The sequence below is a fragment of the Ovis canadensis genome, chromosome 23 (genome assembly GCF_042477335.2).
Source record: "Ovis canadensis isolate MfBH-ARS-UI-01 breed Bighorn chromosome 23, ARS-UI_OviCan_v2, whole genome shotgun sequence".
Taxonomy (NCBI): Eukaryota; Metazoa; Chordata; class Mammalia; order Artiodactyla; family Bovidae; genus Ovis; species Ovis canadensis.
This window is the reverse complement of record NC_091267.1, coordinates 51607049-51621891: the sequence shown is the minus strand read 5'-3', so window position 1 is coordinate 51621891 and position 14843 is coordinate 51607049. Positions and strand designations below refer to the sequence as shown.

The following is a 14843-nucleotide window of genomic DNA, read 5'->3' as shown; positions in this document are numbered from 1 at the left end:
CAGTGGTTCAAACTGTGATTCCTGAACCAGCACAAGCATCACCAGAGAATTCGTTAGAAATGTAAAATCTTGGGAACAGCCCCCGAAACTCTGAGGACTGGGCCTGGCAATCTGTCTCTTAACAAGCCCTGAGCTGAGTTCCTGCACAGTCAGCTCTGAGAACCATTGTTACAGTCAGCTGATGGTATCAAGGGAAGAAGAAAATGCATTAGCTAAATAATTGTATTTGACATAGTACAGAGCTATCTGAATATAAATTTGTCATCAAACAAAAGATGGAAGCCGGCTACATGATCACCTGTATTATTCAAAGGGATAAGGTGCACAGCCAGAGAAACAAATATAAAGAATAAAAGTAGAAAAGCAATAACAATCACTATTTTATGCTAAATTTCCCAATAAACTTCCCAGTATTCAAATATAGATGCTCAGTCACCTGACAAGAGTAACTGCCTGCACGATCAACCGGCAGTTGTTAAACACACAGTTTTGCCAATACTAAGACCTGAGAGGGATTTCTTCATCACACTCCATTCATGAGACACTTTTTGCAGAGGTGGATGACATCCTGACAGTAAAAACCACTCAAGTATAAACATCAGCATCTTATAACTCCCTGACATGGGCTTATTATCAAAGAGACTTCAATGAAAGGAGTCCAGTGGGAGGCCTTACCAATGAAGTCAGGTTTGTAGCTCTCAGACCATCTGACTTACATATGGACTGTATCCTCAGAAATGAAAGAGCGGTAGACACGGAAGCACTAAAAATAAAAAACCAGAGGAGGGACTTGCCCGATCGTCCAGTGGTTAAGAATCCCCCTTGCAATGCAGGGGACACAGGTTGGACCCCTGGTCAGGAAACCAAGATCCCACATGCCACAGAGCAACTAAGCCCATGCCGTCACTCTCTGGAAGCTGTGTGCCACAACTGTAGAGTCCGGGAAACACCACAACAAAAGATCCACATAATCGGTGAAGATTCCATGGGCCGCAACTAGGACCTGATGCAGCCAAGTAAATAAATAAATATGAAAAAGAAGCTGGAGGAGAGGATAGGATGGTTCAAACTGAACAGGTTTTGCATGTCATCCTAAGAACATCAGCTTTGAACATTGTGCTGCTCTGGACTCTAAACCTCCTAAATTGAGATGTTTCTGTGTCCCTTAACTTTTGCATCTTCTAGACTTGTTTTGTGTTTCAAAAGCTTTTTACCTGATGCATTACATCTGCAACACAGATCACACAATCTAGAGCTTGATTAGATTTCAACATGTATTATTCCTGATTATTTTACATTTATGTGGTTTATTTCTTACCTAGACCATAAATTAGGTAAACCCTCTCATTTCCATGTGTCCTTTGGCACAGGGAATATTTAAGAGGAGGCTTTATTTGTTTATATTTTATTGAAGTATATTTGATTTACAATGTTGTTTTAGTTTCTGCTGTACAACAAAGTGATTCGGTTATATATTTATATATATTTTCATATGCTTTCCATTATGGTTTCTCACAAGATATTGAATATAGTTCCCTGTGCTATCCAGTAGGACCTTGTTGTTTATGCATTCTATATATACTAGTTTGTATCTGCTAACCCCAAATTCCCAATCCTTCCCTCCCCCACCCTCTCTCCCCATCACAAGCACAAATCTGCTGTCTGTAAATCTGTTTCTGTTTCATATATAAGCTCATTTGTGTCATATTTTAGATTCTACATAAGTGATATCATGTTATATTTGTCTTTTTTCTGACTTACTTCACTTAGTAAGATAATCCCTAGGTCCATCCATGTTGCTGCAAATGGCATTATTTCATTCTTTTTTTATGCCTGAGTAGTATCCCATTGTGTATGTGTACCATATCTTTATCCATTCCTCTGTTGATGGGCATTTAGGTTGCTTCCGTGTCTTTGCTATTGTGAGTAGTGCTGCTATGAACATAGGGGTGCATGTATCTTTTTGAGTTATAGTTTTCTCCAGGTATATACCCAGGAGTGAGACCACTGGATCATTTGGTAGCTTTATTTTTAGTTTCTGGAGGAACCTCCATACTGTTTTCCATAGTGGCTGCACCAATTTACTTTCCCACCAACAGTGCAGGAGGGCTCTCTTTTCTCCCAGTGGTTCTAATATGCTTGCAGCTGCCCAGCTGGGCGGGAGGGTAAACTTTACTCAGATGAGTATGCGTTAGTGGGTCTCCCGTGGTTCTGCCACAGACAGGACAGGGTCTCGGCTGCTGGAGGCAGAAAGCTAGGGCTGAGCAGACCTGAAGGTTGTCCAGCAGCCTCTCTGTGTCTCTCCTGGGCTGCCGGACTCTGCATTGCTTCTCCCTGTAAGTTTGCTCCTCTCTCCTCGCGTGCTCCCTCTGCAGGTCCTTGTTTCTCCTGCCCCACAGTTTGAAATAGCAAATGACTCCAGCTCCCGGTGGTGCCAGCATCAGCCCTCCCTGTAGTTGACCTTGCAGATAAGCTCACCAGTGTTCAGTGTGACTCTGGGAATGTCTTCATTTAAATTTCTAGGAGCCATCATCTGATTAACCCAGTTGAGCCTCTGCATAGATACCCCTGAGTTGGGACTTCAAACCAGGTTCACTCAACTCAGAGGTATGGTGACCACCGTAACATTCCTGGCCAGGACAGCGTCAGCGGATGCTGTGGTCAGGGGACAAAATTCCCCAACGCAGGAGTCAGCTGAATGGCTACCACAACAAGGGGCACTGTTGGTGATTTCTGTGCCTCGGTACTTAATACAGATCTGTACAGCAAGCTTGGTAAGAAAAGCAACAGCAATTAAAAGAAAAGAACTTCTGAGAGGAAACTTTTGATTCCAGTAGATAGAGAGATAGATAGGTGATAGTCTAGCTGTGAAGCAAGTTTCCAGAATGTGCCAGAACATGTTCACAGGACTATTCAGCTGGTCAGGAGAGCTGTAGACAAAAGCAACTCCATTTTCATCAGAGGCTATGTCTGTTGCTCCGTTTCAAGTTGCATTGTGTCTGTATCTATCGTCATAGTTTTGTATATTTCCATTTTCCATCATGGTTTTCTTTATTTTCCATTAAACGGTTTCACTCTATCATCATTTCTGCTTCTCCTAGATTAGTCAGTGGCTTGCATATTTTTGTCAGCTTTTTTTTTGGAGTGGACAAAAAAATAAAGTGGTGGTTTGTGTTATTCTTTGTGAAGATTACCTGTTTTACCTCCATAATGTAAGTTAGCCCCTGCCCACAACACCTCCTGAAGAGCTGTTGGCCACTGCTGGTCAAAGTGACCACATTCTGTTAGCGACTCCCAGGGAAATCCATCTGCAGGCTTCTCTGAGATAATCACACCCTCTTCTGTGTGCATGCATGCTCAGTCACGTCCAACTCTTTGTGGTCCCATGGACTGTAGCCCTGCAGGCTCCTTTGTCCGTGGGATTTCCCAGGCAAGAATACTGGAATGGGTTGCCGTCTCCTCCTCCAGGGGATCGTCCCAATCCAGGGATTGAACCCGCATCTCCTGCATTGCAGGCGGATTCTTTACCACTGAATCATTTGGGAAGCATACACTCTCTTCTAGAATGATCCAAATGAGGGTAATCCCATGGGGAGCACATGTCCAAAATCACATAGAGTCAGGAGAGTTACCTTCCTACTTGGTTTGATGCAGAATAATGTTAGGATTTTTTTATAATGTCCTGCTTCAATCGTTTCCACATAAAAATCCTCTAAGTCCTGTGGCATTTTACCAACCAGCAGTAAGTCTAAGACCAATATTAATGACGACTTACTAACCATTTCTCAAGGAACACTACCCTCCACCTTTTTAGTCTCAAAAACCATCATGAAGCCACTTCTGAAAGCTTTGTGTGAAAGACAAAGGCAATTTTAGTTGTGTTGCCTACTGTGACCAAATTGGAGGAGATCTGGGTTGTTGTTTTGTTTTTTATATAATACCATATCTTTTGAAAGGGAAATGTTTCAAAGGCATTTATTTGTAGGAGCAGACTGATGGAAGGAGGTATTCACAAACAAAATCAAGCTACAGATGATTAGGATAGCAATTAAGTTCATGAAAAGCCAAAATACATTCTGCGTATATAAAACGGCTTAGCATTGTGCTTTGAGTAAAGGAACTGGTGTATTTCAGCCTGTGCTTATTCAAAGGTGCTCTAATGGCATTTGCACAATTTTAAGTACATAGTACATGAAAGTCTGTAAGTGGGGAAGCCTGAAAAAATGAAAGAACATGGCATTCAGTTATCTTTTGCAGCTACAAATTCAGAAGGTCAGAAAATATCCCCAAAGTGGGCCTTTGGGCAAAATTAATTCATGTGAGTTTTCTATTTACTTTTACCTTAAAATGGCATGGCTTCGTGTGTTAGTAGCATATTAATGAGAATCACTCATTTTTAAAAAATATTTAAAATTATAAGCCTGCTAAACATTCATATTGCTCTTCATTCTCAATCTCTATAGAACTGGGATTATTAGTAGAAGAAAAAATTACTAATAAAAAGTCTGCATCCATGTTGCATAGAATTTTGTTCTGCCTAGAAGTGCCCTGTGTATTTAGACTGTAGTGGAAACACACGAGTAGGCAGAAGGGCAGAAGTGGGAGGCACCCCTCTACCACCCAGGACATTCTTACTCTTTGGAGGGTTACTCTTTATCCCCTTTTAGTCTTCTCTCATGAACTTCCCAAGAAAGAAAGAATTGCTGCTTTCAGATTTTCTTGCTTCTTCTGATCCCTAAATCTGTTCCCTAACTCTCATGCTCAATTGCTCAGTCGTGTCCAACTCTTTGTGACCCCATGGACTGTAGCCTGCCAGGCTCCTCTGTCCATGGAATTTTTCAGGCAAGAATACCAGAGTGGGTTGCCATTTCCTCCTTCAGGGGATCTTCCCAGCCCAGGGATCGAACCTGTGTCTCTTGTGCCTCCTGCATTGGCAGATGGGTGCTTTACCACCGAGCCATCTGAGAAGCATTCTCTCACTACAGCCACAGAAATCTCTCGTATACATGTGGCTGTATCACTGCCTGGTTTAAACTGCTCTCATGGGTGACCACCACCAGCAGGGTCAAGTCCTTCATATTATAGCAGAGCTGACAAAAATTCTCCAGGTGTCAGCCCTAACCACCCTTGTCACTTAGGACTTGGTTCAGGTGCAGGGGTGAGAAAACACATCACAGTGGTGTAGACAAAGATGCAGGTCCATTCCTTCCCCCGTAAACAAGACGCAGAGTTACACGTCCAGGCTGATAGACACTCTGTTCTGGCTGGGCCCATTATCTGGGGGTGCTCCCATCCTCAGACTGTCACTTCCACCTCATGGACCAAGATCACTCCTTAGCCAAGCCTGAAGTCTGAATTCCAGCCAAGGAAGGGGGTAAAGAAGGTATGTCCTTCACTTAAGAGTCATTTTCCAGAAACTGCACCTGCCATTTTCAATTATACTCCATTAGCCAGAATTAGTCACCTGTGTGCATCTAGAGAGACTGGGAAGCAAGTCACTAGTCTGGGACAGGTTTTACTCTCAGTAAGAGAATTCCTTCTTTCTCTTCCATTGACTGTTATAACCTGGCATGGGCAGGTCACCGGTAAAATGGGCAGGGGCAAAAAAGTGACTCGACCCTGAGATAATTCATGGAGGTTTTGTCTTCCCAGCATCTCCCCAAACTAGAACACAGTGTTCCCTCTCCTCCTGGGCAGGGTCCCCCACGCTGTCCTTTCTAAGGCAAGTTGTGATTGCCCAGCTGTCAGTCCTCATTGAAAGAGAGAGTAGACACCTGTCGGGTGGATCCTCTCTCTGTATGTAAAGAAAAACCAAGCACAGCAGCTCTAAATAAAGACATGCACAGAAATCAAAGTAAGAACTTGCCAGCTTTGTGAGACTGTTTTTCATCCAGTCAGCATCTTCTAACATGTGGTTTGTTTGTTTTTTCCTTGGTGCTAATAAATTACCTACCTTGAGAATTTCCTTTACCTGTGCTGGATTGTTCTTGCTTTAGTCATCATCTGGACAGCAACGCTTCTGCCCCAGGTGTGGGAACTCTTTAAAAACCATTGTCTCTCACACCCAGAGCTCATCTTACAGTAGCCAATACAGTGAACACGTTTTCCAAGCCAACGATGAGGGCCTGTCGTCTGATGGTAAAATCGTACTTAGGAGGACAACAAAGCATCATTTTGAAGTCATACTGAACAAGGCAAAAATGAGGGATGATCACCGTCGCCATAGAAACCCTTACAGAGGCGCGTTGACTCACATTCTCCATCCCGGCTCAGAGAGGAAGGCACAAAAGACAATTTCCCTTTCTATTTTCAGCAATCTTTTACGGCCCCTTAAAACTTACTTCCAGGTCTAATTTTTCCAAGAATGCAGAGGGTAATGAGCATTGTTATTTATCTTTTTTCATGACTAGGTCACATCTCTCTCAGCGTTAGAGATTTGCTGGTTGCATTTGGTCACCTGCAGCAGCAAACACTGAGTCCTGCATGGGAAGGATGCTTGGTTAATTCTTCCTGGGGATGGTGTTAGTCACACATGGGCTGGAACAAGTGAAGTCCAGGTTGCCACTTACGAACATGAATTAGGAGAGAGAAATAAAGGGGCAGAAAGAAGTAGGCTGGGAATAGAATTCATGAGTAAGAAAAGAGGAAGACAAAGAATGAGGGGAGGAAGAGCAGGACCCCCATGGTAGGTTTCACAACCATTGCTTAGCCATTGAGGGTTTTAGATCATCTCCCTCACTCATCAAGAAGGCACTGAATATGTTGCTGTAATTTATAATCACTAATTAATCGATTTTCCTTTTTAAAAGACAAGAGACTAAAAGAGACTGTAAGATTCTTCCCTTAGAAAGGCTAGGGTATTAAGTCATTTATCTGGTCTTAACCAGAAAGATAGATGGAGCATTTTATGTTTATGATCATTTATTGCCATATTTCATACATCACAGAGGAAAAGGATCAAGATCTCAATATCTTTTTATAGATATTAAGTAATGAAAGTTAACTTATTTTCCTTGATTCAGTGTATTACTCTCTATGAAAATATAAGTGCTTATCACTAGGCTGAAAATAGCCCACTTAAATTTTAGTAAAAAATCACACTGTGCATGTTTAACTTACCAAAATAATCATCGGTTACATCATTGAACAAATGCATCATTAATAGCCTTAAAAAGGCTCTTTGTTTGCTCTATGTGTCCTCAGGCAACATCATCTCACATGAAATGCCATTCACAAATTAAAGATAATTACATAAATATTGAACACATGATTTCAAATAATCTCCATTTTGGAGTGAATATGTATAATTCATGTTTTTGGCTCTTGCCAGATTCACATTTTATTTAGCAAAAAAATATCCACCAAGACCCAGCTGCTTCAGAAGGAAAGATTGAAGCATTATTTCATATTATTTCATATATTGAGTTATATTATGTGGAATCATAAGATTTATTATGTGACCATAACCCAACCGGCTTCCTATTTTTGTCTTTTATTTTTAAGTCTATATTTAAAAGACAAAAATGTCTTCGATGAGACCTGTTTTATATAGAGAAACTTCCTCATGAGGTGGATTTTTCAACCTAAATTAGTTTGTGCCACAGTTTTGCTAAAAATGTGTATTTAATCTTCTGTATCCCTCCTTGCCACAGCCTAATCTTGGGATCATAACTTTGTACAAAGTAGTCCCTAGGTATTTTATGTTAAAATTTCCCTTAGATTAGCTCCTCAGTGGGCAAATTTTGATTTACAGGCTCTTCCTGAACCAGTCTTTCTTTCCCTTTTTGTCTCTTCAGGTGTCATTTGCTTTCTCTTCTTTAAACAGATTGTCTTCTGTCTAGACATTCTGTAGTCAGCAGACCAGGTAAACTCCCAGATTTTAACCTCAAAGCAGGGAGAATTTTAAGAGGTGAGATATTCATTGATGGGACATGGAGAGGCAGAATTTGAAGGCAAACAAACAAGTAGCATAAGAAACGTTCACCCACATGCCTCCTGCCTCACCTGGAAAACCACTGGTCTCTAAAATGCCCATAAGATGGTGCCTGCCTTCCTTCCTTGGCCGTTTCCTTTTCAAACACAATAGATGTGACTTAAGCCACAGGATGAACCACCCTGGGAAATTTTTCACTGATGCATTATTTCTCAGTAACACTTCACTGAGTTCCCACCATCAGCCAAGCACTCTGCTGGCCACTGAATGCATAAAACATAACCTCTATCTTCAAGAAGCTCCTAATTTGATAGACTGACCAATTTCGAACGACTCCAGTGATTAAAACCTCTCATCAACTTCCTTCAATTAATCCAGAAACAGAGACTAGGAGGAGGAAAGGAGCTTCATAAAGCACGGTTAGAGATTTTCAACAGTTGAGCTCCCACATACAGCATATCCCACAGAACTGACAAGTCCTGATCCCTCAAGACTCCATGTTTTTCTTCATTAAGCTATACATGAGTGTTCTGTTTTGTTTTATAGGATTTTTTTTTTTTTACAATTAAACCAATTATCTCTCCCTGTCCATCTAAAATTACATTTGTGATTTTTTTGGAAAGTCACATTGGCTTTTCTGGACAACTCTCCATATGATAATTTTTGTATTGTAGAAAGCTTTATTAAAAACAAACAAACAAACAAGACTGTCAGGAGGAATGCATTCAGCTACTGATGAACTCACTCTACTAGAGTCCAAAGGAAGCACTCTGCCCAGAAGAACAGCAGCTTCTGGTCTTGAAGGAAGGGGAGGGCTTGGAATGACTGCGTTTCGCTCAGCTGCATCTGTAGGAGTTATTTCTCTCCCAGGCACACCCGACCCTTGGGTTCAGGCCCTTCGTGTTTCCCCAGGAATGTTTCAAGAGTCTTTCCTTTGTCCATCTTGCCATAGCTTGTAAATATTTACCATAAACTCTTAAACCAGCAAAAGGAGATGTCCTGATAGTCAAATGAGCTGATTCAAGCTTATTTGTTCTTCATCTGCTCTCAGTTTGTAGACAAGAAACTTAATTCTCTGATGACAGAAATACATGGGCAGGTTTTTTCTACAGCTCTGATGTCTTTGCCCTACCATTAGTTTTTCCAACTCTAATTACCGTGGGAAAGCAGGGATTGCTGTAATTGTCACCATGACATTCTAACAGGAAAGTATGTGAAAGAAGATACAGAAATATATCCTAAAGTTACAAGGTGCCAGTAGCCTCTTTTATTTATGTTTTCCGCTCACATATATGGAGTGCTTGTGTGTCTATATGGCCCAACTGGTATGAGGTGAAGTGAAAGTAAAAGTGTTAGTTGCTCAGCTGTGTGAGACACCGTGGACTGGAGCCCAACAGGCTCCTCTAGCCATGGAATTCTCCAGGCAAGAATATTGGAGTGGGTAGCCTTTCCCTTCTCCAGGGGATCTTCCCAACCCAGGGGCTGAACCCGGGTCTCCTTCATTGCAGGTGGATTCTTTACCACTGAGCCACCAGGGAAGCCCCTGGTATGAGGTAGGGAGGTGTACAGGTGACTAAGAAGTAAGCTACCCTGAGGTAGCTTGAGCTAGTGGGGAACACATGGGACAAAGCATTCCAGAGGATTTGGAGAGTATACAGCAATGCTCTGCAAGCACAGAACTAATTCTCTCTGTAAGGGGGACCAGCAGAAGCCTCCCAGAGAAACTGAGCCCTTGCGGTCTGCTGGCCTGATGACTAACATACGGTTAAGAATAAACCCAGAGCAGCAGGGGAAACACACAGTTATTAGAATCCTGGAGGGAAGGGGAGTTTTTCTCCTGAATCATTTAAAATAATTTAACATTTTTATAGTTTCTTTTCTGGGTTAACTAGCTTTCACCCTGTCTCTCCTATGTGATTGGGGGTGGGGGGTGGGTCTTTGCCAAGATATAGAGGTAATAGGGCTTTTCCATCAGTGCATTAAAGCTCCTTTTAGGGAGAGTCAATGAGGCTCAGGTGGTAAAGAATCTGCCTGCAATGCAGAAGACACAGGTTCAATCCTTGAGGCAGGAAGATTCCCTGGAAGAGGAAATGGCAACCCACTCCAGTATTCTTGCCCCGGAAATCCCATGGATAGAGGAGCCTGTCCGGCTACAGTCCATAGGGTTGCAAAGAATCCAACACGACTGAGGGACTATACTTTGACTTTTCATGAGTTCTTCTGCCAGAAAACCCACTCAGTAGCAGATGCACGGGGAAAGAGCACTATCTATTTACCAAGGGAAGGGTTAACCACTGTCCCCCTCTCCTTCATTCCCGCAGGTCCTTGCAGGAGACGGGTCTGGAACCACACCCCCGGGTGTCCATGACCCCCGTGGCTTTGCCCCGTCAGCGATGAAAGGGTTATCGGGCAGCCGCAGCCATCACCACGGAGTCACCTGCGATTCAGCCTGTGACTCGCTGTCGCACCACGCGGACCGCAAGCCATACCTGCTGAGCCCGGTGGATCACCACCCGGCCGACCACCCCTACTACACTCAGCGGACCTCCTTCCAGGCCGAGTGTGTGGGCCCCTTCAGCGACCCGCTGGCCAGCAGCACCTTCCCGCGGCGGCACTACACCTCGCAGCAGGAGCTGAAGGACGAGTGTGCCCTGGTGCCCCGCACCCTGGCCACCAAGGCCAACCGCATCCCCGCCAACCTCCTGGACCAGTTTGAGAGGCAGCTACCTCTCAGCCGGGATGGCTACCACACTTTGCAGTACAAGCGCACGGCCATGGAGCACCGCAGCGACAGCCCCGGCCGCATCCGCCACCTGGTGCACTCGGTCCAGAAGCTCTTCACCAAATCGCACTCCCTGGAGGGACCGTCCAAGGGCAGCGTCAACGGAGGCAAGGCCAGCCCGGACGAGACCCAGACCGTGAGGTACGGCAAGCGCAGCAAAAGCAAGGAGCGGCGCCCGGAGCCCAAGCCGCGCAACAACACGTCCCCCGGCTGGTGGAGTTCTGACGACAACCTCGACGGCGACATGTGCATCTACCACTCCCCCTCGGGTGTGATGACCATGGGCAGGTGCCCCGACCGCTCGGCCTCGCAGTACTTTATGGAGGCCTACAACACCATCAGCGAGCAGGCGGTGAAGGCCTCCCGGAGTAACAACGACGTCAAGTGCTCCACCTGTGCCAACCTGCCCGTCACTCTAGACGCACCGCTGCTCAAGAAGAGTGCCTGGTCCTCCACACTGACCGTGAGTCGAGCCCGAGAGGTTTACCAGAAAGCCTCGGTCAACATGGACCAGGCCATGGTGAAGTCAGAGTCGTGTCAACAAGAACGTTCCTGCCAGTACCTTCAGGTACCATTTATATGGAGGGATGGGTGCTTAGAAGTTGCACCAGCTGATTGCATGGTATTTTCTCCTGGGGCCTAGTCTTGGCTCTACTATGAATTCTCTGTGTGAACCTGAGCAAATTATTTAGCATTTTGGGGGCTGAGGGCTTCTATCAGGAAACAGGCCTGCTAGCAACCGCATCCAGTTATCTTGAGATACTGGATATAAAAGTGCTTTGAAAAGCACACCTACAAAAAGGCAAGGAGTTATTAATGTTTTGTGCTCCTCTTTTGTCTGAGGGATTGTAGGATAAGGAGGGGAGAAAACGGGAGTTTACACAAAAGTTGTTAAAAAGCCACCTTTTTTACAAAAGTCAACAATGATCTTTGGAATTCTGGAAAGAGTTTAATTAGTTCTATTCAGGGTTTTTTGTTATTATTATTTAAGATTCTGCCCCAAGCTGTTAGTTTGGAAAAATTGATTAACATCTTCACCATTGCAATTTTCACACCACAACGAAGCTAATCACACCCCCACTTAAGTCCTCATCCCCCAGAACACAGGGAGTTGGGGTGATGCCCTGCACCCTGAGGAGGTGGAGATGGAGCCAGTTTGGGGACCTGACAAGTACAGCTGCAGAGACTCAGGACAACAGAGAAGAGGAGGAAAAGAAGGGGAAGCATCTGCACAATAAAATACAATTAGTGTCAGTATGTAAATACCACACACACAGACCCAAGGCCGCTCCTCCCCTTCTGCAGACTCCTATTTTTCCTACTGCCCTCCAATCCACTGAAACCAGATTTCACCTGGATAAAAATATCAGGGGAAGAGTCTCTTTCTTCCCTACTGCCTCCCTTTAGAATCGTCATTTTTACTGAGACACAACGTTTCATAAGAGGGATCCTCACATTTTTCCTTTTCAAAGTATATGTTTTCTCTTCCTAGCCCTCCCTTCCTAGCCTTGTCTGTTTTAAAAAAGGTTTTACCGGAATATAAAATCATGACATAATCATTTCCACTCTTAAGAATAAATGCGAGGAAAAGTCTTCCACCAAGACATTCATCTTTTTCGCTCTCTTTGGATCTCTTCTGACAAAGCTGACTCCCTTGAGAACGCTGCTACCAAGTTCTGAAAATATTCCAGACTGGCAGTCACTGGGTAGGGACAGTGCCAGACCCATCCCCAGACTTCAGAAGAGGCCACCATTGTGTGGATAGTTTTCACAAACAACACAATATTTCCTACTGAAGGTGGCATCATTTAATTTACTATAAGGTTGTCCTCAGTTGCTCAGTCATGCCAACTCTCTGCGACCCCATGGACTGGAGCCCACTGGGCTCCTCTCTTCATGGTACTTTCCAGGCAAGAATACTGGAATGAGTTGCCATTTCCTACTCCAGGGATCTTCCCAACCCAAGGATCAAACCCATGTTTGGCAGGCATATTCTTTACCACTGCACCACCTGGGAAGCCCTAAAAGGTTGTTACACGTGTTAATTAAGTTATCAAGAATCACTAACAGAAGTTTAAAGCTAAAGAGATCATCTAACCAAACCTCTTCATTTAGAATATAAAAAGCTAGACTCAAAGAAAGGTAAAGGCCTTATAAGTCACACTGTTACTATATGGCAGGGGTAAGACCAGAACTCAAGACTCTTAGTTCATAGAAAAGACCATTATAAATATTACAACTGAAAGCCTTAGAAATTCTTTAACCACATAAATCTCATCCACTACTGAGAATAAAATATTTTGATATGGTATCTGTCTTGAAGAAAGGATGTGTAATGAGACAGAAAACCTAGAAAAGGAGACATTTTTGTCTGTGAAGTTTCTGTGACTAGTGGCAAAAACAAAGTAAATTTAATTTAAAAAATTGAACCATAATCAGTAGTGATAAGATCAGATAAGAAATATCAAATTAAAGCATTTCCCTGGTGGCTCAGCAGAAAGAATTCACCTGCCAATGCAGGAGATGTGGGTTCAATCCCTGGATCAGTAAGATCCCCTGGAGAAGGAAATGGCAACCCGCTCCAGTATTCTTGCTTGGGAAATCCCGTGGACATTGGAGCCTAGTGGGCTATAGTCTGTGGGGTAGCAAAGAAGTAGACATGACTGAGCCAGCACAGCATTCTGCACAAGACTTTCAAACTGAAAAAAAAATTTTTTATATACATCAGTGTGGGGACATAGTAAATGCAGTGTACTCTCCAAGCAGTATGCTGAGATGAGTTCCTCTAAAGAAAAGGAAGAAGCTGGACATTCACATGGGGGAGGAGGAAATGAGACACTCCTAAGAACTGGAATCCTCTCTAGCTCTCTTCTTGCTTTACAGGGAAAGGAGAATCTATCTCCTGCAGAAGCTCCTCTTAGGAAGATAGGTTTAGCCAGCATCTGTCAGCTCCCATAGAATAATTTCACTTGTAAACTCATTCTTAGAAGCAAATTTGGGAACATAGAGGGGTTTGTTTTCTAGTCGTATTGCTTTGTGAAAAAGTAAAAGTGCTAGTTCCTCAGTCATGTCTGACTCTTTGAGACCCCACGAACTGTAGCCCACCAGGCTCCTCTGTCCCATGTCACAAGAATACTGGAGTTGCCATTTCCTTCTGCAGGGGATCTTCCCGACCCAGGGATGGAACAGGATCCTCCTGCATTGCAGGCAGATTCTCTGAGCCACCAGGAAAGACCCAATTATCAACTAATATTGAAACTGGATGTACAGATGTGTTTGATTTCAGTGTCAGAAAGTTTAGCAGACAAAGCATTGAACTTTAAATAAGAGGGTTTATGTTTTAGTCCCTGTTGGCCACTAACTAGTTGGTGATCACTAACTAGTGATACAGCTTAGAACCATCATTTCAGCTCTCCAAAGTCTCTTTCTTCTACTATAAAGTGAGGCACTTGGTTTAGAAGGCCTGGGATCTCAGTCCACATCTTCAGACGCCTCAGTTACAAATGCAAGGCACTAATTAGAGCCATTTTCAAGAGTTGTACAGGCCTGGAGCTACCATTTATTAAATGCTTGAAGTAGATGCTTTTCCAATGATACCTAATTTGCTCTCTGAAACTCTGTGAAGTATTTTACAGTTAAAGGAACTGTGATTTAGTAAATTAGATTAAGTCACTTGCCCAAGGACACACAGCTAGTACGTGGCAACATGGAGGGTCTAACCTGATTCATTTACCTTCAAACCTGGATTTCTCCATTAATCATGGCTGATCCCTGCCCAGACCAAATATAACACAGAGGGTAGAAGCAGCATATACCCTCTGCTATTATGTACCAGAAATCATAGAGTATCCATTTAGTACCCAAAATATCTTTGTAAAATTAGTATTAATATTGCTATTTACTCCAGTTTTATGGATGACAAAACTGAGGCACAAAAGATAAAATTCTGTCTTCAGGAACTCATGGGTAGTAATTGAGACAGCTAAGACTTGAGTGCAGATCTGTCTGAGTCTATAAAGTGCTTCAGAAATAGAAGCAAATGCATTTTTCTCATTTTAATATTTGTTTTATTCTGCAGCAAAGGTATGCATTCACCTGCCCTCCTCTGTTTGCACATGGTTAAGAATG

General features: G+C 43.4%; 1 protein-coding gene across 2 annotated transcripts in view; it reads left to right on the top strand.

Annotated features, from left to right (window-relative positions):
- Nucleotides 1-14843, top strand: part of DLGAP1 (DLG associated protein 1) — a 791550-nt gene that overhangs the window by 480670 nt on the left and 296037 nt on the right. For both annotated transcript variants that reach the window (XM_069568351.1, XM_069568350.1), the window contains exon 4: nt 10255-11283. In XM_069568351.1, the coding sequence (XP_069424452.1) occupies nt 10327-11283 (957 nt within the window). In that variant the 5' untranslated portion in view covers nt 10255-10326. The remainder of the gene's footprint in view (nt 1-10254; nt 11284-14843) is intronic.